This window comes from Pezoporus occidentalis, unplaced genomic scaffold (genome assembly GCF_034315485.1).
Source record: "Pezoporus occidentalis ecotype Australia unplaced genomic scaffold, CSIRO_AGI_Poc_V1 ctg28, whole genome shotgun sequence".
Classification (NCBI taxonomy): Eukaryota; Metazoa; Chordata; class Aves; order Psittaciformes; family Psittacidae; genus Pezoporus; species Pezoporus occidentalis.
The window spans coordinates 6,684,718-6,707,031 of record NW_026914718.1 but is presented as its reverse complement, the minus strand read 5'-3'; the positions used below and the strand labels follow the sequence as shown (position 1 = coordinate 6,707,031).

At 42.6% G+C, this 22,314-nt stretch overlaps 1 protein-coding gene across 1 annotated transcript in view; it reads right to left on the bottom strand.

Annotated features, from left to right (window-relative positions):
• ITGA9 (integrin subunit alpha 9) overlaps positions 1 to 22,314 on the bottom strand; it is a 215,595-nt gene that overhangs the window by 157,404 nt on the left and 35,877 nt on the right. Inside the window, exons 10-15 of the mRNA XM_062625454.1 lie at positions 21,711 to 21,816; positions 20,197 to 20,291; positions 17,197 to 17,287; positions 16,103 to 16,148; positions 13,076 to 13,230; positions 5,822 to 5,982 (exon numbers count right to left, since the gene is read on the bottom strand). Of these exons, the coding sequence (XP_062481438.1) occupies positions 5,822 to 5,982; positions 13,076 to 13,230; positions 16,103 to 16,148; positions 17,197 to 17,287; positions 20,197 to 20,291; positions 21,711 to 21,816 (654 nt within the window). The remainder of the gene's footprint in view (positions 1 to 5,821; positions 5,983 to 13,075; positions 13,231 to 16,102; positions 16,149 to 17,196; positions 17,288 to 20,196; positions 20,292 to 21,710; positions 21,817 to 22,314) is intronic.

Genomic DNA, 22,314 nt, shown 5'->3' with positions numbered 1-22,314 from the left:
CCACTGTGCAAGACAGTTTTTAATTTAATACAGGCTCACCCTGAAAGACAATTTTATTTGCTCTTGGTGAACCTTGGAAAAACCTTTGGAAAAGCCAAAAACAACTGCATGGTCATTAACGGTATTGAAACCTTCATACAGTTAATGCTCAGCTCTAAGATGGCAGACTTCTCACCAGCTCCTAATACTCTTTCTGGTATGTCTAAGTCCCTGTATTTAAGAGGCAATGAAAAGGAACCTGGAGTTACGCAGCTAACAACTGCTCTTCCCTTGCCCATATGAGCTACTCGGGGAAAAAAAACACAGCTTCTCTTCTCCCTGGCTTATTTTTTAAGGTGAGACATCAGCTCGAAACAGTGATGGCCAGAATGTGTCCAAAAGGAGAGGGTTGATAGCCTTACAGAAAACATTACATCCATTTTGCTCTGCTGGAGGGGAGGATGGCTGTGGTAACAGATTACAAGCACACTTTGCACGGTTTTGTAAAACAGAATTGTTCTGGAAAGCTTGCTTCTGTACATAAACCTTTGTGCTCCATGATCACGCCACCTACCCCGCAGCCATGAACATATGCTATGACTGCATCTGGCTCAGCCTGACAGTTTCTCCAGTTGGCTCAGCAAAAGGGAAAAAAAAAAAAAAAAGAGTCATATAAAACAACAAAAAGGAACAAACCCAAAGATATCAACTCTGCTCTTGGTCTTAGCGCTGAATCTCACTGCAGTCATCATTCCTGGCAGAACTACACAGCAGCTTTTGTCTTGCAGCGACGATAAACTTCCTGCTGCAGGCTGGAACAGGTCAGTGCTCCCTTTGTCTGCTCAGTGGGCCAAACACTGTGAAATCCTAGATAATCATGACTAAGTTTTCATAGCTGTCGCTGCTGTGAAAGCAGCCTCTGCTTCAAGTGGTATCCCCTTACTTGCTCCGAGTTCCCTCCCAGGGAGAGGACCAACTGGGGCACTGCAGGGGGAAGCTGCACTTGCCAAGGGACTGGTTTTCCCTTCTTCCTCTGCAAAGTGGTGATTATTGTCCACATGTAATGCACAACCTATTGCTCACAGCATCAGTGTCCCAGGAAAGGCCTTGCTAAGAGTGTGCAACCAAGCTCTGCTGAAAACCACCCCCTCTAAAAGGCTTCATGTCAAGAGTTACGGGAGAAACCAATCCAATTAAAAACAAAAGAATGAAAACCAACCTTAAAAATAAGCTCTTGAATGTCTCTGGCTGCATTCCTCTATCCTGGAACACCACCAACCAAACATTAACATACAGATGTTAATTCACAGGTAGTCAGCTTTCAGAAGAAAGTACATCTTGCAAATGATCAAGGTGACACCAACCCTACATCACACATGACTGTGAGACTGAAAGCTCTGCTACCAAGACTCTAGAAAAAAAACCCAATAGATTACTATGAATTAAGAATTAAAGACTTCAGTACGTTCATCCCCCACAGGTGGGATCAAACAGTTATTATGGGAGAAATAATCACAACCACAGGCAGTGAGACTAAAACTGGTGAACACTAGAGATGAAGTTGTGCGAGATCATCAGCCCAGAGTGTCTTTAGAGACCTGAGGTAACAGTGATGCACAGCAGACAATGGCTAGAAACATACTTATGAAAAGGCAAATCTTAGCTACATAATTCAGTGGTGAATAAAACATTGTCGTGCAATTTCTGTTGAAAAAGCAGCATTTTATTCCAAGCCTGCCTGTAAAAGCACAGCCTAAGCTCCTCACCTACACACCATTGTGAAAAAGCTTTGGAATCACCACTCCACTGCTGCTTCTCAGCCCTATCCTCCCCAAGAGCTACAGCCAGATCCATTGAGAGTTACTACGATAAGCAACATGAGACTGCTTAAAACAACCAGACAGTCACCAAGACAAAGATCTCTGGAAAAAATAAATGCTGTGCCTAGTTTAATCCTGTGCCAGGACTGCTGATAGTGTTTGAAGCTATTACAACGTTCATTCTGCACAGTGTCTAGCAGTGACTGGTAGCAACAGCCAGCCCAGCTGGATGGCCCACAGTAAAGTAAGAAACCAGACAGTTCTTCTTTAGCAAATGCAGGAATCATACAATAGGCTTTAATCATAATCACCATTACACCTTTGTGATAAATCCAGGAAGATGAGATTTAACCCCACATAAATCTGTGCACACAATATGCTTTGCTGTCTGCATCAAACTCCCTTGTCCTGTGCACAAATAAAGGTATCCTACACAAATAAATGTATCCTACACAAATAAATGTATCCTAAATATTAGGGGAGCCCACATAAGCAGGAAACAACCAGGGCAGCTACTCCAAAGGGGAAATGCTTCCTCAGAGTCCATGCCCTGATCACAGCAGGTCTTAAACACATGGCTCAAGTCTTCCGAATACCATCAGAAGAGTACAGTTCCCAAGAGAAAACTCCACATTTCAGCTGCAGGCAGAGATATCAAGATTAAGGAGATGCTTGTAAAGCCTCCAAACCCATTTATTTTCTTCATCTTTTCAGTTTCTACTTCTGCAACCTCTGCTTCTTCTTAGTACCACATTCCATTTTCTCACACTTGTTTGCTGCTCCTTCTACAAAAAAAACTAATCCCTTTAAAGAAAAAAGCTAATGAAATTTCAGCTTTTGCTTCATTTTTCTCCAGCAACACTGACAGACAGTTAGCATTTACTTGAGTTTATTTGCTCTTAGTAGCTTTATCACCCTTGAAGATAAAGTCTATAGGGAGAGCATCACCACCACTAGGCTGCCAGAGGAGGAACTGTCCAGCAGCAAAGCACCTCCTGAGAGAGAGCAGGGATCGGCTATGTGCTGACAGGAGAGCACCAGCGATGCTCCTCGACTTCTCAGTTAATAGCCACTTGCACCAGCTGTTCATTTTCTACTGAATGTATCAGACAAACCTCCACAAGTTGTTTAACACAGAACAAATGCAGCTTTTGGAGATGACACCTGAGGTGCTGCGAGTATTGGAATTACAGCCCACGTACACTAAAGAATTAAAGTTGCTTAAACAGAAATCATCAAACAGATTCCAATGAAGGAAAAGGGGGAAAGAAAGTTCAGAAAATGCCTCTCTCCTCTACTTCCCCATGCCCACTACAAAGCCAAATTCAAAGCACTTCTAAGTCCCAAAGCACTGCCATTTCACTCTGTGTTCTGAACCAGAAAAGCATGTCTTCTTATGAACTACCATAATTCTAGCAACTTGAGCTGTAATTCGGTAGTCTGCCTTCTATAAAATCAAGTTCTGAGCTACACATATCCCACAAGCTTTGATATCCACTTATCTCAGACACACTGTGATGAGGAAAGACAGATTTCAATACTCAAATTCAGCAGCAGCAATAAGAACTGCTCCTGTCCTGAGAGGGAACCACATACAGGAAAGTAGCAGTGCTCGAAACATTGACATTTATCAATTGCAAAACAATTCAATGCTTTACTTGCAGTTTATTTGCAGACTTTTAACTGTTTAGTGCACTGTTTTACTGCGGTCTTTCGAGATCAAATCTGCCAAAAGAAATATAGAATCAAACTGGTTTGAGTTGGAAGAGACATTAAAACTCATCCAGTTCCAACCCCCTGCCATGGGCAGGGACACCTTCCACTAGACCAGGTTCCCCAAAGCCCCATCCAGCCTGGCCTAGTGGAAGGTGTCCCTGCTCATAGCATGGGCATTGGAACTAAATGATCTTTAGGTCTAGTTTTTTTCACAGCTTTACTCAGTTCTTCTGCCTCATGGCTCCAGCATGCTACAACTACATGTTGGTAGGACCATCATCCAGCAAGGCCTGGCACAGGCTTTCATTTAACTTAACTCAACCTATAGAGCTCTGCTGAGTGCCATTTGGACTGGACAGCTTGTTTGCCTAGTCGGATTTGTCAAGCTAGCACATGAAGTCACAAAGTTCAAACAGTTTCTCTAGCCTTGATCACCAGTAGTCCAGAACCGACATCCTTATGTTACCATATAAATCTATTTGTCACCAGGGATTCAAATGAACAATAATAGAGTGAGCAGATTAAGGATGAAACTGCAAACACCTCCATCTGTCATGGAGAAGAATTCATCAGGCATAAACTAAATAAAAGGAAGGAGGAAAGTCCTAGTGAAATACTCCATATATTTTTAAGCCCACATATTTTATCACCCATTCTGTCACAAACCTATGCAATCAAGGAGATTTCTGCTTGGAGTTTGGGGGGGGTGGTTTTGGTTTTCAGGGGTTTTGTTTTACTAGCTGTTACTTAAGGATAGCAGTGAAAGATCATGACCCCGTTTCCACTCCTCCAGAGTCCGCAAGGCTCTCTTTGATGTTTCTAATGTCATGTAGCCTCATGGATCATATCACCTTTCCCATGAAAGCACAGGGATTATCTTTCTCCACTACTTTGCATTCTCCATTACATGAACAAACAACACTTCCTGCTATTCTTCCAACTGTGAAGAATAGCTGCTTATATCATATAGAATGCCAGTAGCCTTGTTTGTTAAGAATGAAGAGGCATATGGCTCCTTTTGGTCCAGAATCAATACATTAAAGCCTAACCAGATGTGCTCATTTGAGAAAGACCAGAATTAATAAACTCACAGCCATATTTTCTAAGTAATGGTCATCTCATAAACCTACATTTTCTTTAACAAGCTTTTCCACAACAGAAAGCAAAGGTTGTTCCAGAAACAAGAAAACCCATGGAAGATACCTAGTCTCTTCCCAGAGATCCACACAGCTTAACAGAACAGGATTTCCTCCTTGGTGGTCCCTTTATTTATTTTATTTTCTCTCAACAGCCATGGACAAAATGTTGATAAAGTCAAAGGATGAATTTTATCTCCCATTCTCACAGTTTTTAGGTACAAAGAAGCTTCCTGGAAAAGTTTATACATTTAGGGATGTCTGGACCCACTGGATTCTCAAAACAAGAGAGTGCCAAGTAATATCCATTGAATTTAGGTCACTCTCATCTATGGGAATATGAAAGGAGGATATGCAACTCACCCCATATCCAAACTTCAAGCTACACTGGTGATACAGATTAGTGCTTGTAATACAGATGTTGTTGAAAAGATAAAACTCCTTCCTATATAATTTTAAAATCCATTCTATAAGTTTCCTAGCTGAGAAGAAAACTATTGTGCTTACTTTGCAAACAGATTGGCACCTGGGGGACATTTCTTCAACAACAGTTTCTAAATCAAGGTAACTACTGTCCTAGGAGACCCCAGATGAAGAAGACCCCAGACCCTTTCTATGTCCCAGCTTGTCTGGAAAGTGCTCCTGCATCCCCAGGACCATAAAACATGTTAAATTGAGTTATTCCACTGCTATTTTAAGCTTAGATAAAATCCAGGGTACTCTTCAAATCCAAGAGCCCAGCTGCTTCAAGGCAGACCCCGTGTTACCCTGCCACTCCCACACAGATTGCGCATCAGCTCCTTGTGCAGTCAGGCCTTGCACAAAACTAAACAGCAAACCCACTGCTCCTGCCAAGACAAAACTTCATCTCCTTATTCTAACAAGTGTAGCAACAAACCAAGACAAAAGAAAGAAATCCCCACAATTGCATCTGATCAAAAGTAAATAAAATACATATTCTGACACCAGGTCTTGAAGGCCCAGTGGTGCTCAGGGCTAACAAATCATGCCAAGTACAAAGTTCTGAGCTTCCACACAAAAAACTTAATCCACCTGTCACGAAAACAAAGAACATCCAAAGCCAAACAGCACTACTTTATTTGGTTGAATACTTAGAAAAGAGTGGAATTGCAGCGAGGACATCGTAAGTAAGGACAGGAATGAACTGACCTTGACATATGCCAGGTAATGCTCGCACTTTTCCTGCATGTATGTCAGCTCTAACTTCTCTGTGATCTGCCCCATCGTCTCTCCAGAAGTCACAAAATAAACTCTGGGTTGCTGGCTCTTTTCCTTCTTTGCCACATCAGCAGTCAAGTTATAATTCAAACCTGGTTTAAAAAGGAAGAAGAAAACAGAGGATGTCAGTGAACAATAGTTATTTTCTAACCACCTATGAATGGATCCTGTTGCCCCCAGGGCATGTGTGCTTCAAGAAAGGTCAACCCTTGAAGGCCCTCAATCACTAAGTTTCCTGTGACTGCACAAAACCAAATCCAATTACTAATGTACTTCCAAGTTTTGTGTTGCTGTGTTCCCCAGCCCATCCTTTCCCATCGGAAATTATGTGTAAAAATAAATCTAGGCATCCATACTTAATAAAAGTAAAGAAACAAAAGATACTTAAACTATGTTGTTAACAGAAAAAACAAAAAAACACAATACAAACAACAACAGCAGCAGCCTCAAGCTTTTTTTCCTTCTAAAACAGCACAAACCAAGCAAACGTCAACCAGGATGTGGCACTTTCTGACAATTACTTTTGTTGATTTGCAGTCATCTTAACATTCACACTTTAAGTAGAGGTTGCTGCCTCGCAATCAGCATCCCCCTCCTAGATGTTACACATCCCAAGCAGTTTAAAGAAGACATACTCAGCGACTAATGAGCTGTATCTCTGTAAATCTTGTTTCCTGCTGTTCTGTAGGATAAGTAGCTTAACACAAGTGATTGGTTTGCAACTAGATGTATGTGTCCAAAAGGAAACCTACTTGTTACCTGAAGTAATTACACAGCAACTGATTAATCCAAGCTGAGTATACCTTTCTTTTTGGCAAATGCAACAACAGAAGGAGCGATGAAACTGAACAGAAGCCTGAATGTTCTGCTGCTTTCTACTGACAAGGGAGACACAAGCGAGGTCCTTTCACTCATCACAAACCACAGCTTATACTGATTTCAGCTGTTATCAAGGCAATAATGGGAATACCATGAGATTGGCTCACTCTAAATGGCTTAATTAGATGCTAATCCTCCTAAAGGACAGCCAGCACCAGCTCCTGTGCTGATTTGCTAACTATGTAGGATGTTTGCCAACTTATGGCTTTGGCTCTTGTTTACATTTTAAGTCCTAAATGATTGATACCATATCATATGCTGCCCATAAATGTAAACTTCTTTTTTTTAAGACAGAATGTTATAAACAGCCAATGCAAATGTTAAACATTCCTGGACTGAGGTGTCCTATAACAGATTTCAGCAAGGAGCCTGCGCTGGGTTTTGGTGTGGTTTTACTTGGTTTGGTGGTGGTGGGTTTGGGGTTGGTTTTTCTTAACCAATTTAAATCCTAATCTCTCTAACTTGACACTGCTGTCAATGCTGTTGCCTCCAATCATTTCTGCACCAAACTTTCAGTACTTTGAAGAACTTATTTAATGATGTTGTAAACCTTGGTGTAGAAGTCTCTGTAACCATTCATAATTCACATAATCCAAAATGACCTCACTTCCACTTGCAGCACGCTGCATCCTGATGAAAAACTCACTTCAGTTCACATACAACCACCACAGACATACCCTTGGTAGCAAGAAAAGACACAGCTGAAGAATCAGCCTAACTACCACCACAGGGCTCTACCTGAACTTTTTTTGCTTGCTGTTGGCAGAATAACTTGCTTAGAAGGATAATACTTTGAAAATGCTTCAAACTCTACCAAGCTCAGCACCAAAACTCCCACTGAAGTGGTGTTTCCTCAGGCCCACTAAAGAGCACCACCTATACAGAAACACAGGGGTTAGCCTATTTAAAACCACATCAGTCTTTTTTCTGTTCCTTTTATAATGTGTGCACATCCCACACTCATCCCCAATTGTCTCCCATCCGCTTTCAAGACCTCACATGCACGCACACATGCTGAGATCTGCACCAGCACCCCGAGAATAAGACAAGAAAACCCATTAGCAAACCCAGGCCCTGCACAGGCAGAGGCAAAAGCCCCATGGGAAGACACAGCCCTTTTCTCAGGACGATGTATTACTGACACTGAACAATTCCTTGTGGTAGGGAGGGAGATGCATCCCAGTGTGAGGCCCGTGGCAGTCGTCTGAGCAAAGCCACCCCAGCTACCACCTCTCCAAAACAGCAGTGATGTTTTCAATCAAGCAGTGCAGTTCCCATCCTCTCCCCCGCCTCCTGTTTATTTTGACAACTTGTTTCTATGTTATATCCAGGGATGTCACATCGCTGGAAAAACTGAAATACCATGAGTAAGGATTTTTTCTTTTAACCTTCTTTCCAAAAGGCAACCAGGGGGGAGATCATTCACCAAACTTTGCACTGCTGGTTAAGTTCCTCCTGCTTGATCCAGCAAAAGACTGGGAGGCAAGTAAATTAACCCTTCCAGCTAATGCCTTCAAATATTTGTCCAGCAGCTTTAAACCAGTCTGGTTAGAAATGTTTCTGGGCATCTGCCTGCCTAAACTTCACACAATCAATGTAAAACTCTGGCATGAGCTCAGAGGAAGGTCTTGATTCTTCTGATAACAACCACAACTGAATAAAATGCCTATAAGCTTTGATAGCAGCTCCCTAGGAGAAAGTTTTGGTCTTATCTACAAGAGGACCACAAGCCAGCAGACCAGGAGAGTTACTGCAACCAGTAACAGATGCACCAAGTAACTGGCAGCAGACATTTCATAATGGATTTTCACCCCAAGTAGCACATACTTACTCACAATGCAAGACTCCTCCCATCACAGGCTGAAGGGAGAAGTCTGGAGAAGAGAAGGCTCCAGAGAGACCTTATAACAGTCTTCCAATACCTAAAGGGGCTACAAGAAATCTGGAGAGGACTTTTTACAAGGCCTGTAGTGACAGGACAAGGGGGAATGGCTTTAAACTGACAGAGGGGAGATTGAGATTAGACTTTAGGAAGAAATTCTTCCCTGTGAGAGTCTTGTGGAAGGTGTCCCTGCCCATGGCAGGGGGTTGGAACTAGATGAGCTTTAAGGTCCCTTCCGACCTAACCATTCTATGAAGGCAGCCTTGAAGCAGAAAGGAGTGAGGAGTGATTAAAAATGGGCATCAGTATCCCATGAGCTAAAATGGGAATCACAGCTGGCTATGTTAATGGAAGGGTTACACACCCTGAGCCAGACGGCACATCTCTTCATCGCCCACTCAGATGATGCTACAGCACAGAAAAAGCAGGCAACGAAATGCTCAGCAGGAATAAGCCCATCCAGAAGTGCTTCTTAAACTACTAGCTACAGTTCTGATTCATGGGGGAGGAGGGAAGTGGAGGCGCCACATGGAGAGAATGAAGAACTTACTAAATAATAACTAAACACTATTGGAAAAGGAATGTCTTTCTTTCTTTACTGTCTCTACCAGTAATTATGAGGAGGAAATAATTCATGAACTTTGCTTGCAGAGAAAATTCTTAAGTAATGAAAGTATTATCAAAAATTGCCCTAGCAAATGACAACATATCGAAGACATTCCCCACATCCTCTTCCAAGCAGCTTTCCTTTTCCCCTTACTTGTTTCAAACCTTGTTTCAAATCCTCTCTCAAAGTGTTGTCCCTAGCTTCTAAGTAGGGAGCCATCCTTGGTGCTCCATACACCGAAAAACACATCTCTACAGCATCCATGCTTCTGAGGTATTCAGAGGGTAGCTCTGACACAGGCCTGCATCCAAGCAGACTGGGAATATGAGACACAGACAGAAATACTCCTCATGCACCAAACTACAGCAGGATCCAGGTAAGAAGAGTGTCCACTTTCATCAGGTTTTAGATCAAGCATGTTTCTTCAATCCTAGAAACATATTCAGAGCGCAAATATCAACCAACCTATTATCCCACACTAACTCTCACACCAGTTTTTCAGACAACAGTATCTGGGACATGAGAACTACCCCAGAAATGGATCAACACACAAGCAATGCATGTCTTTGAATGTGAACAGTAGAGTATAGGAAGTGAAGAGTATAGGAGAAACTTTGAAGCCGTTTTAATGCATCTGCCTAGCTCTAGCCAAATGCCCAAACCCCTTCATTTTCATAGCTACTAAAATTCACCTAATTCTCACACTGGCACTATTATCATTGTTGTCATTATTGTAAAAGAAATGATCCAGACTGTGGCCACAAGTTTACTTCCATTCTCCTGCAAGGATTAACACAGAATCAGCGCGTGATGTACAGAGATGTCAACAGCCTCTGTCTGCTTCACCCAGAAGTGCACAGCCTGAACAGGCTGAAGCTGCTCACTCAGGCTAGGAAATGCCTTTCTCTCATCTCCTGCCTTTCTTGCATATACAGAGACCCCAGGGGAGACAAGGCAAAGACCATTCAAGTGAGGGAAAAGAGCCTGAGCTAGATTCCAGGGTGAAAGAGTGAAAACTTAAAATGTTTCTCACACATCCAGATGTACCAGAGGCTGTCATGTTGGTGGGAGTACAACGAGAGGCTCAGCTCTCCCAGCAAGAGGCAAGGCACAGTGACGGGTCAGACAATGCCTGGCATGCAGCACAGCGCACATGCTTCACTTGGGCATGTCTCTTTGTTCAAACAAAAACATTCCAGCATAAATCCATACCTCTGAAGACCATAGTCTGCAAACAGTATGCAGAAAATGGATGGGAATTATACTGCCATTGGCACTATCAAGCAGTATCAATAAATACAGACCCTCAGATACCTACTCCATGCACTGAACAACGCAGTATTGCAACTACATTGCATGGGAAAGGTTTCTATGCAAGTGTGAGGCAGTGCTAAATGAACACTTTCTTTCACGTGCCCATTAACAAAACAACTACATGTTCAAATGAGCACTGAAGACACATATTTGCACAGAAGAATTCTGCCTGCTTGTTCAGCTTGGCTTTCTAAACATTATGTAGTAGGTGACCAACTTCAGCTGCCCAGAAGCAAGAGCAACGCCCAGACAGCAAGCAGCTGCCCTGAGCATCTACACTGACAAGCCTTAAGGAAGCAGCATTCCTGATGGCAACTGTGTTCTCACCCTCTAACTTATCAGGCTGACCCCAGTCATCCAAAGATGAGACAATCGCAACACTTTGACATAGTATTTTAACAGCTCCATATGTCTTTCACAGTCCAAACTGGACAGTGATTTATTCATAAGGATACTCTATTTTTTCCCCACATTTAACCCACAGGAGAGGAACCATTGCAATATTTCCATGAATTGTTCCACCCTTTGTTAACTGATACTCTTCAACTGCACCATAATCAAAATAGCCTGACTGTTGGATTGCAAACTGAAAGCTTACTTGAGGTATTTTATCCAAATCATATCCCCACATGGTTTTATACAGTCAGATAATTCTGGCTGCAAAGTTTTCAAGACAAATCACTTTGCTAGAAGCATTGTACTAAAGGACAATGGTTGGAAGTTTTATAATAATTTACTTCATAGTAAAAAAATTCCTTATAATGAGATGGATGTTACTTGCTGAAGAAGATGCACATGTGTATTTCACCACAACAAATCAGCAGGGGTACACTTTGTATGACAACACAGGGGAATTCAACTGGCTCTTGCAAGTCATGAAGAAGAGGAAGAGAGGCCTTACACAAACACGGGGAGCAGATATTTAGACTGGAAAAAAAGGCAGCTCACTTCTTAGCCGCAGGTCCAGAGAAACAAAATTAAAGCAAAGGAAATATTTTGAACAGTATCCCCAGGATCATAAGAAAACCTAGATATCCAGAAAATCAATTCAGTGATTTCCAGACAGGAATTAGCACCCAAGGAGCACTCAGAGATAACTGGCAGAGTAACAGGCAGTACAAAAAACACTTTATCAAAGCATGTATTTTCTGCTGAGAGTCACCATTTACAGGGAGGGAAAACATGCAAAAATAGAAACTGAAGTCTCAAATGCACCGCTATGTTAGAATCCAGAAGAATCTTAAATTTAGTAACTCCACTTCCTTAAGCTGTTCAGGTGAAAAAGTGACAAGCTGCAGAGAGCAACTTCAGAAGCAGCTTGTAGTTCTCACTCTATGTGAATGGCAAGAAGTAACAAGAAGCCTTTTTCTTCTCCAACTCATTTAAAATCCAAACACTGCAGCAGGATCTGCATACTGGGATTCATATATGAAACTCTCACCTTTCTTGACCAGCAGTTCAGAAAGGCTGGGGATCCAACGGCTTTTAGGGTTAAGTCAGGCTCATCAATTTCGTCTGTTATGCATAGGATTTGCAGGGATGGCAGGGTAAGCAGAATGAGGACAATGGCTGGAAGGACTGTTCAGATTAGCTAAACTTCCTGTGCATCGACCGTATTTGAGGAGAGTTTTTCTATTAATGAGTGTTAGTAGATAGAAGACTAAACTGCCAATTGCCAGTGCAACTATAAAAGCAAGGTCTATAAGAGAATATAAGAGGATGCCATTCCTAAGGCATGGCAAAGATAAAACATTGTGGCTGAACTAAATAAACCCAGACCTTACAATATTTACAAACACTCTATCCCATGCCACTTCACACATTATCTAAGAATTGTAAACACTGGCGTGTAAAAGACATAAGTAATATTTTAATGCAGCCACACCTTACACAGTTTCGTTCACCTAAGAAACCCTATGTGTTTTAAAGAGACTAACCAACCTGGCAGATAGTCTTGCCGTCAGTAAAATACTGGGCTATTCATAATAATTTTACAGACAGGTAAACCAATACATGTAAAAGCTCATGTCTGGTAGGAATTCAGATTTATAGTGCTCTGCTTCAAGAGCTTGTTGTAGACTTTTAAAAGCTACTAATCCAGAGCAAATCACACCTGCTTTCTGATAATGTTGGTAGAGGATATGAATACAGAAATGTGTTATCGAGAGGTAAACAGGTAAACAGGGAATATGAACTTAAAAAGCATTGTTTGCTTCTGCTTCTGTTTTTCCGTCCTTGCAGGAAGCCCAAGGACACATTTCCTTCCTCTCACTGAGGAAGAAACTGCCCCATTATTATGTCAGCCTCATCGTGCTGAACATGATGAACATTCTTACATCATGTAAGAACATGCCCAAAACAGGGACCCTCCAACTTTCTGGAATTGTATAGTCCAGCTCACCCCGAAACGACTTATTTCCCATCAAAGCTCTGTTCCTGACTACGAAGGGAGTCAGGTCAACCTGCTAGCATGCCCCTCCCAGAGCTGGCACAGGAACCTTACCTATTTCTCCAGGAACACGCTTGCCACTGAAGCGGAAGCATGTCGTGACATTGAGGCAGTTCACTGGCTGCAAGCCATCATGGCACTGAGGAGCTGTGATATTGATGGACACGGGCAGGAAAATGGAGATATCCATGGTAATGACAGGCCTGGATCTGGTGATCAAAGAGAAGTGGGATTGAGCCATCATTCAGATGGAAGTTTTCAGCCAAAAGAAATTCACATAAATTTGATAAACTGCACAATTTGAGGCAGACACGAAGAACAGAGTGTGTTTGAACTGTAACATAAATTAGTACTTGTCCTAGCTGGCAAAGACTACTAGTGTCTGAGTGAAAACTGTAATGTCAGCTTGAGGTTCAGGACTCAGATGCAGACTGCAGGCAGGCAGCTGGGGAAATTGATAATGTATAATAGTAATCATTACAAATAACAAAATTAGCAGCACAACAGCAGTCAAGGACAAGCTCATGCAAGTGAGACTGCTTGCTAAGCAGCCTGGATGGTCAGGAACAGGTAAATGGAGACCTCAGTTTTCCAGAGAATGGCTTACAATCAAATTTGTTACCTGAAAGTCAAAGAGCAAGCACAGGGATAGGAGATACATAATTCATACATAATTTTTCTGAATGTAAGAGGGACAAGAGACACCATATTCATGTTTTCTGGAGGAGGGAACGTTCAGCTTATTCCCTTCAAGTGAGTGGTAAGGACTGAATCCTCTCTTGAAGCCTCTGACCTGTGTTTCAGGAGTTACCCAGTGCACTGTGAATGAAACCTTTCTGCCCTTGCAACTCTGGCACCAGGCTATTGCTATGACTACTCCCAGCTGAAGGTGACCTTGCAGAGCAAGCCGAGTGCCATCAGAGCCTAAGTGGGTCTCCTCTCTCACTCAACACAGAAGCCCTGCCAGATTGGTTGGGAAAAGCAGGACAGAATCCCAGGCTTGCCCGAGCATCCCCAGAGCAGGGCTTCATCCCAAAAATTCACTGAGTGTTTTTCTTCATGGTTTTAATTCTGTACATGTTCAACGTGAACATGTTCTTCCAAAACTAACTGCAGTAGTGAAAAAAAAATGTGCAGCAACCAGCAGATTCACTTCTAAAGTAGTCCCAGCAGCCATGCAAGGCCAGACCGCACGAGTAAACCACTTCAGGACTCTCACTCCATAAGCCACTTACTTTAGAGGCAGGGGAGAGGGGGGAGAAGAGAGCAGGGATTGAGGTTACACCTAATTCATACTGACTGGAATAAGATTTACATCCATCGCTGAGGCGGCTGCTCAGACTCTTTTACCACAGCCTGCAATAACAGTGTAAGTTCATATTCTGAGATGGAGGACGAAGATAAATGCTAACCCTAGAAATATATACAGTAACGGGGAGGAGGGAAGAGTGAGCTTCCTAGGATCATTTCACACCTTTGGAAAAAAAATAAACCACTTTCCAAATGCTTGGGGAGACAAAGAGTAAATGCTATGAACTGAGCTAGAAAAACATTTCTCCTAGGGAAAAAATACTCCTCCAGCCATGATGCACTGTGTGATTTTTCCTTAATGTTAGCTCACTTGGTTATTCACTGGGGAAGAAAGCAGTGCTTCTGTCAAATGGCCATAGAAACACGCGAGCACTACGACGACGATCTGCCCCAAGTCACCACGGCTTCCACCAAAGCCTTTAATGTCACTTGGCAAAACGTCTGTTTGTTTTGGCAAAAGGACTTCATGAAGGCTTCTAGAAGGATGAGGAGGGAAAAAGAGAAAAAGCCGATTTCTTTATCCTACTCTTCTTTATCTGAACAGAAAGAGGGACACACTGCAAATTAGCAGTAGCAGTGATTAATCAGGCTACCCACAGTCCATCCGTAATGTACCAATTCCCTCTGAAATGCACAAATATGAACACACAGGCAGAGGTCACCATGCTGCTGCAATCCATGTGGTTTTAAACATCACAGCAAGCGTTTCAGGTAGCCTTCCCCTCCTGCAAATAACAAGGCAGGAGAAGAACAGTTTTCTTGCTAGTGGTTTCAGGGATGGGGTCTGCAAGATCCCATCTGAGGAAGGCACACGTGCATGATAAAGTAGCAGAAACCTCTTCAGAAGACTTGACCATCAAGATCATTTCTCCCCCTCTCTCCTATTTTCTTTTCTTTTGTTTAACTAATTCCAATGGAAACAGAGTCAAGTTTTTCCTGTCTTGAAGGAAGCAGACTGGCACAGCCATTCCGCAGCTCCAGCATTTGTCTTGGCAGTCTCATCACATCCCTGTACCTTCCATTAAGATGCAGGAGACCCTAGTGACTTTGACTTCTAATGACATCTAGGTATTGACAGGATTTTGCTATTAAATATTAACAAGTGTAACAATGGAGCTACTGGCAAAATTCAAACTTCTCATTCCCTTCCCCAGGTCTGTGCATCTGAAGCCCACTCCTACTTTAACTCTCCCCCTGCATAATTTGGTGAACCGAGCTGCCACACCTCTCTCCATCAGATGGAGCAAGCAATTGCACTTAACTCATACACTTGAAACAGCAGCCAAACTCCTGTGTGCATTGAAAATGACTTTGTATTTCATTTCCCTGAGGACTCCTATTTCATTCTGACTCCTATTATAACTTGCAAAATTACATCCTGGCATCTGACACAGCTGGCTTGTTGCTTAACTGTGCTCCCTTAAATCATAATTTATTTACTTTATGTAAATGTAAGAACAATAAAAAAGCCTTCTCTCACATTCAAAGCAACCTTTCTAAGGAGGCACTAAGATGCAACACATCTTCTTCCAGCTCTAACCCTTTGTTTTCTTCATAGCCCTGGTTGTCCTACGTATTATCTCTCACTAAGCTGTATAAATTCTCTGACGTTATCCATGTCTGAGGTTCTGCTTAAAAACTAATCCAGCTTCCTTCTTCTGAACACAGTAAACCAGGCAGAAAATTGGAGTGGTGGAGGACTTTGACTGTGCATGATATAAGCAGAAAACAGACGAACACAACAGCAGATGAAAAAGACGTTCATCTCACCTCAGAAGTACCACATTGTCTGACAAGAAGGCTCCAACAGTCATATCTGAAATTTTTGTAACATTGAAAACAGTTACAAAGGAGGCATAGGATTCAGTTCTCTCAAATCAGTTGCTAAATTACAGAGCTTACACATCTAAACAAAAGCATTTTCCTGACTCAAATCAGCCAGTTGGTCCCCTCGAACATCATTATGTCACAAGCATTATAACTGGAGGATTAGGCCTGTGACATTACTTCTCTTCTACTTCATTGCTTGATTTTTATTATTATGACTATTCTCCATTTCTTTCTGTTTGTTTTAGTTTTAAGATTGTCATCATGACTGAGCAGCTTGCAAGAAACTTACAGCCTTAGAGAGATACTGAAATCATAGAATTATAGAATACCTCAAGTTGGAAGGGACCCATTAAGGGTCATTGAGTCCAGCTCCCTGATCCTCACAGGTCTACCTAAAACTAAACTTAGTTTTGATTAAAAGCACCTCATGACAGGCTTAGTGCTGTGACCATTTTCCTGGGCTGTCTGTTCTAGTGACTAACCACCCTCTTAGCAAAAAGCCTTTTCTTAATGTCCAGATTTCATAGAGTCGTAGAATAGTTAGGGTTGGAAAGGACCTTAAGACCATCTAGTTCCATCCCCCCTGCCATGGGCAGGGACACCTCACACTAACCATAACACCCAAGGCTCTGTCCAACCTGGCCTTGAACACTGCCAGCGATGGAGCATTCACAACTCCCTTGGGCAACCCATTCCAGTGCCTCACCACCCTTACAGTAAAGGACTTCCTCCTTACATCCAATCTAAACTTCAACACGTCATAGAAGCTACAAATTGGGAGCGCTGTTCTTGCAAGGCAATCACCAGTGAGCTCAGATTAACAAGAATCTTCTGCTTTAGTATCATGACTGCCCAAACACATAAATTAAGTGATCGCCTCAAATTCTCAACAGGAGCTTCAAATAACAGAGGGGAAAGGGAGGAAAAAGCTCAGCTTCATCAGCCTCCTGCTACAGCAGGAGCCAGCAACCTGGAAATGACCAGCTCCACTGTTTGCTCATCCTGTTGCTGCATTTCCCCAGTAGCAGACATACCTGGATAACCATTGCTATCCATATCCACTCCTCCTGATATGGACTGGCCGAACATCCTCAGCATGGGGTTTATTGTTTGCCCGGACAGCTTCTGCAGCAGAAAACACACGAGTGGCATTCATCAGTAACGCAAAGAATCCTCTAAAAATAAATAAATACATCCAAACCCTAAAAAAACCCCTCAAGCCTGATTTTCATGGTCACTGGAAGTCTTTCCTGTGTGCTGGAAGTGCTGCACATCTGCACACTTCACCCACGCAGCCCTAAGCAGGAAGGCTGTCAACTGCAGGAAGCCCTTCTGCTCTGGGCTAGGAGGAGGCCAGTGTTTACTTGGATTAAAAAACACACCTGCATTGCAACCCAAGCAAAATAAAAAGCACATCAAATTTGTTTGGGGGGAGGAGATGGAATTCACGTGTTTTGCTTTTTTTCCTCATATCCTTAATTTCTGTAAGTGCAAATTTTAAGTGGCATCTTAACAAAATTAATGATTAATTGAAGCAGAAAATCCTGCACAACCATTCCTTTTCACAAAGTTTGCCAGAGTACTCGAAGTCAAAATGATTAATTTTCATCTCACTTGGAAACTCTGGTTTCCATCAGCTATTATGCAATATTTTGTGTCAGTTTGGAAGCTGTATCTCATTTCTGCCTCCCCGACGCAAAGCTTAATTAACTTTGAACATAGCTTCCTTTTTATTTTAATTACTAACACAAAAACTTTCTCTAAATGTTTTGAATTCTCAATGTCTTTGTCTGAAGCAAATGAACATATCAAAATCTCGTTTGCCAAGAAGGCAATCAGATGCCTTCCAGCTCCCATTCATTATGCCGGGTCACCAGTGCAAGACCTGAACTTGAATCAACATCTGACTACAGAAGTTACAGGCAGAGGAAACCTAGCCCATGAAGTAATTCTGAGGCTGCTGGTGGTGCTTCACAGCTTGCGACATGCCACCAGCTTTTCCTGGCCCTCCCATAAAGGGCATAATGCTGGACAAAAGGTCAGACAGGAAATTCATGGAAAAAAGACAAGTTGAGGGAAAGAAGCTATCCCGCAGTCCTGACAGACAGTTTAAAGGGAAATCAGTGCCCCACCATTTAAGATCTCCTTTTCCTACTCATGGGCAGACAAGATTAAGACCACTGGAAGTAACTTCCTCCCTTGCACTATACTTGCAACACATCTTGCAGGGGGGCTCCCAGTTAGGGTGGTAAATCATGCCTGCAAGCATCCCAGTGGACATCTGCTGGCTATTATGACCTAGAAGGAAGAGGTATAATGCTGCTCTGCTTTAAGTGCCATGAATGAAAAACAGCAGGCCACAAAGCCAATTAAGCTGCTTCTGCTCATAGCCACCACTAAAGCTGCTAAAGGGAAGTGAGGGAACTACACTGAATGAGCAACTTAATGAAGAAAAGTAAGGGTGAAACGCTAACAAATTGAAAATGGTGAAAAGATAGACCCAGCAGGCTCTTGTCTATCTTTCTCAGCTTATTTAAAAAGGGAAATCCAGGGCGTTAAGATGGCTCAGGGGCATAGTATTAAGATACAAAAAGTCTTTCTTTGGGTTCAAATCCAGGGCAGGCAGGTAAAGAGCTGAAGCTGTTACACAGCTCTTTTGGTTGCATGTGGGAGATGAACCGGTGGTGTGGTGTGCGTAGTGCCCTGCAGCAGAGCCTGCCCATAAAGTGGTGCTCTCTCAGCTGCCTTATGGCATGGGACAGTGATAGGAATGCTGTCAAGGGTCAATGACCACCCTCTTGAGCTGGGCTTTATCCCACTGACCAAGTGGAGAGGCACACAGAGCCATGCCTGCTGGCCTTGCTCCAGTGGGGAAGGAGAGATCACAAGCAGGATGTTTTGCTTCCCACCCTGCTGATCTGTCCTCATTAAAATATGTAACATTTTCCCATGAATGAGCAAAAGAAAAAAAAATAAAATCAGAAAATCTGATCCTTTTCAGGAAAGCTGGAAAGCTCCAGATTTTTCAGCATCAGAGAAGAACCTCCCAACCAGGGGGTCTCTGCAAGAAACGGGTAGAATCCACCATATGCCACACATTAGTGTGTTTTAGAAGTATCCATAAAGAGTCATTTAACTTCCCTTCTTTTTTAGAGAAAGCAGCACATGGCATATACGTGGTAAAAGGAAGAAGGACTAAACCTCTATGGTCTATTAGAAGAGTCTCCAATACAACCACTAAACTTCTAAATTCTGCTTGAACTGATTTATTGTGAAGGATCCCACCCAGCAACAAAACAAAACAACCAGAACTTCAAACACACAGAAGGAGGGAAGATTCAGGCCCTCCGAAAATAAAGAAATGTGCTAGACAGAGCCTAGGGGACACACGTTGTGCAGCATGAGCATAAATTTATGTTCTGTACTGCTTGGCTGCAGTAGCTAAATTGTACTGTGTCATCTCTGCACAAGATGCTATACAATGTATTCTAGCTGAGATTTTACTGAATAATGGTCAGTGAAATGGCACCCACGAACAGCCTTGTGATGTATTGTCACATCACTAAGAGAGGGACAAGATGGGTAAAGAAGTTTCTGCAGGGCACAAAGAAAACTTAGTACCTCTTACTTCTCACCACGTCTGCTTCTGCAGGAAGGAAGTGCACCCTCCCAACTCCCCACTGGTCTCTCCATAGTTTGTGCACTCAGCCTCTCCATGGTTTCCATTTCTCTTATGTGCTAGTACTATCTCTATAAACTGACATCAAACCCCAAGTTTTCGTTTGCTTAAAGAAGGAAGCTACAGCTGATAAACATAACAAAAGACAGTGAAAAATATCTTCTGACTAACATAATTTTACCCTACAGCATAGATATGGACAAACTTTGGGAGAAGCCATCTTCAAACTAGGACTGAGTAAAAGATGTAGAGCTATGATGAGGCTACTTATAAAGGGACCCCTAAATATGGTTTATTTCTGCAAGCCTTGGGAAAGTGATTTCAGATAGATATCACAAATAATAGTGTCACATACCATAGAGTACTGAGGTACAATACCATTGGCATCCCCATGGTAAATGTACACTGCTCCTCTGTAGTTATCCTCCTTAGGCGCTCCAATGGCAACATCTGCAAAACAGTACAGATTATAAACATTTCATGATCCATTCCATTAATCAAACCTTTTCCCAATTTTAGAAGCCAGCTATCCATAGGAAAATAGCTCCCCATGACGAAGATGATCAGCAGCTCATGTGGACCTGGCTAGAAGGAACTTGTTTGATTTAATGAAGAGCTCATGTTAAGATAAACTTTAAAAACCACACAACTGGATATGAATTTTTACACACGTGGCTATGTTATGCCTAATTAGAAACACGTGCATGTTATGTGTGTGAAAATGTGTGTTTATTAACCAGAAACCATGCTTAAAAAGTTAATTTAGAATCCCTTCATATCAAAATCTCCAAGGCAGGGGAACCTCAGCTTTGTGAGCCAACATAGCACTGGCAAAACATTTATTGCAGCACTACACTACACTAAGTTTGCTGGAAAATCCAAATCCAAAATGGATAAGCAGAAAGAAAAAAAGAAAGGCTGCTGAGGATGCGCGTTCAAGTTGTATTTGATCCAATTTAACTGCAAACTCCTTCAGGAAGAGTGATCCCACCTCCCATTCTCCTCACCTAGGTGGATTTTGTGACTATACAGCTGCTAAAATTAAAATCTTCCCAATGGCTTCCTACCAGCAGACTGACTCAGCTCACTCCACAGTCTCTCCATCATCACAACTGATCCACAAGCAGCAGCAAGAACATACAAACGCATGTCCAAGTGCAGAGGAAGAGCATGCCCATCATTTGTGAGGGCAACATGCAATGAGGCTGGGTTAGGCTTAATGGGATACCACACCCTGAGTGGCCTGGAAGAAATAAATCCAGGCACACACTGAGCAAGTCAGCCTTTGTTTGAAAGTCCTTAATCTGTGTTGCCAGAATTCCAGGCAGAAAAGGTGCCAACATCAACACTTTGCTCTCACCTATTGCTGTCACTGCATGGGGCCTCACACTGAGCAGCCTGCGAAAGGAGCAGGCTTAGAATAAAGTGAAGGAAAGAAATAATAGAGCACGTTATCAGAGTGAGAAGCTACTGCTTAATTACATTTCATGATAAGAAACATGATTATGTCATCAAAACTGGAGAGGTGTGAAGACATAAAAAGTGGGAAAGAGAAAGAATTCAGCTGTGCCTTGGTTTTGCTCGGGGCATGGGTATTTAAAGCCTTTTATAAACAACACAGAATAAGAAAATGCAACAGCAAGGAAAGCAAAGCAACGTTAATGTGATTGGGGTGCGAGCTGCATGGACATGGACTAATCCCAAATCAAGGACAATCAGCTACAAAAGGCTTTATCAAATCCTATGCAAGCACATTTATCCTCATCACGAGCTCTGAAGGAGCAATGGATGCCACACAGCACTCAGCCATGAAAAGAGGCCAGCGGTGCCACCAGTCCTGCTGGCATTTCAGGAAGAAAGCACACCAACCTGGGAATCCATCATCATCAATGTCACTGAGCGCAGCCATGCTCTCCCCAAAGTGCGCGTTGTAGGCGCTGTCACCATCCAGGACCAGCTGCTCTTCCAGCACCCCCTAGCAAGCAGGAAATAAAACAGGGTCAGGGAAATGGTGCGAGCCCTGGATGAGGCAAGCCTTCCCATGGGAGCCATCCATGTGGTGGGAAGCACCTGGGAACAGCTGCAGCCTGACTCTTGCCCTCGTTGCACACAGATCACCCAGGTGCTGGGAATCTAATTTATTTGGGTTTTTAACCTTCTGTCTTTCAGTTAGGAGGGAGAGAGGGAATGAAAAGGAGTGTGTAAGTGATATAACTAAAATGCTAGATTAACTGAACTCAGTGATGTAACGAAATGCAGTCATAGGGCTTGGTGAGCTCATGAAGGTTTCCAGATGCCTAAAACCTAACAGCCCAGGGCTCGCTCTACTGGCAGATTACATCCAAGGAGCAAAATCCTCAGTCCAGACTTAGTCAAACTAAACTGCAGTGAGTGAAGGAAAATTTTCCCCTAAGCAAAGAACATTGGGGCAAATGGATTTGAAAACTTTTTAAGTATTGGACTGAAGGATTAA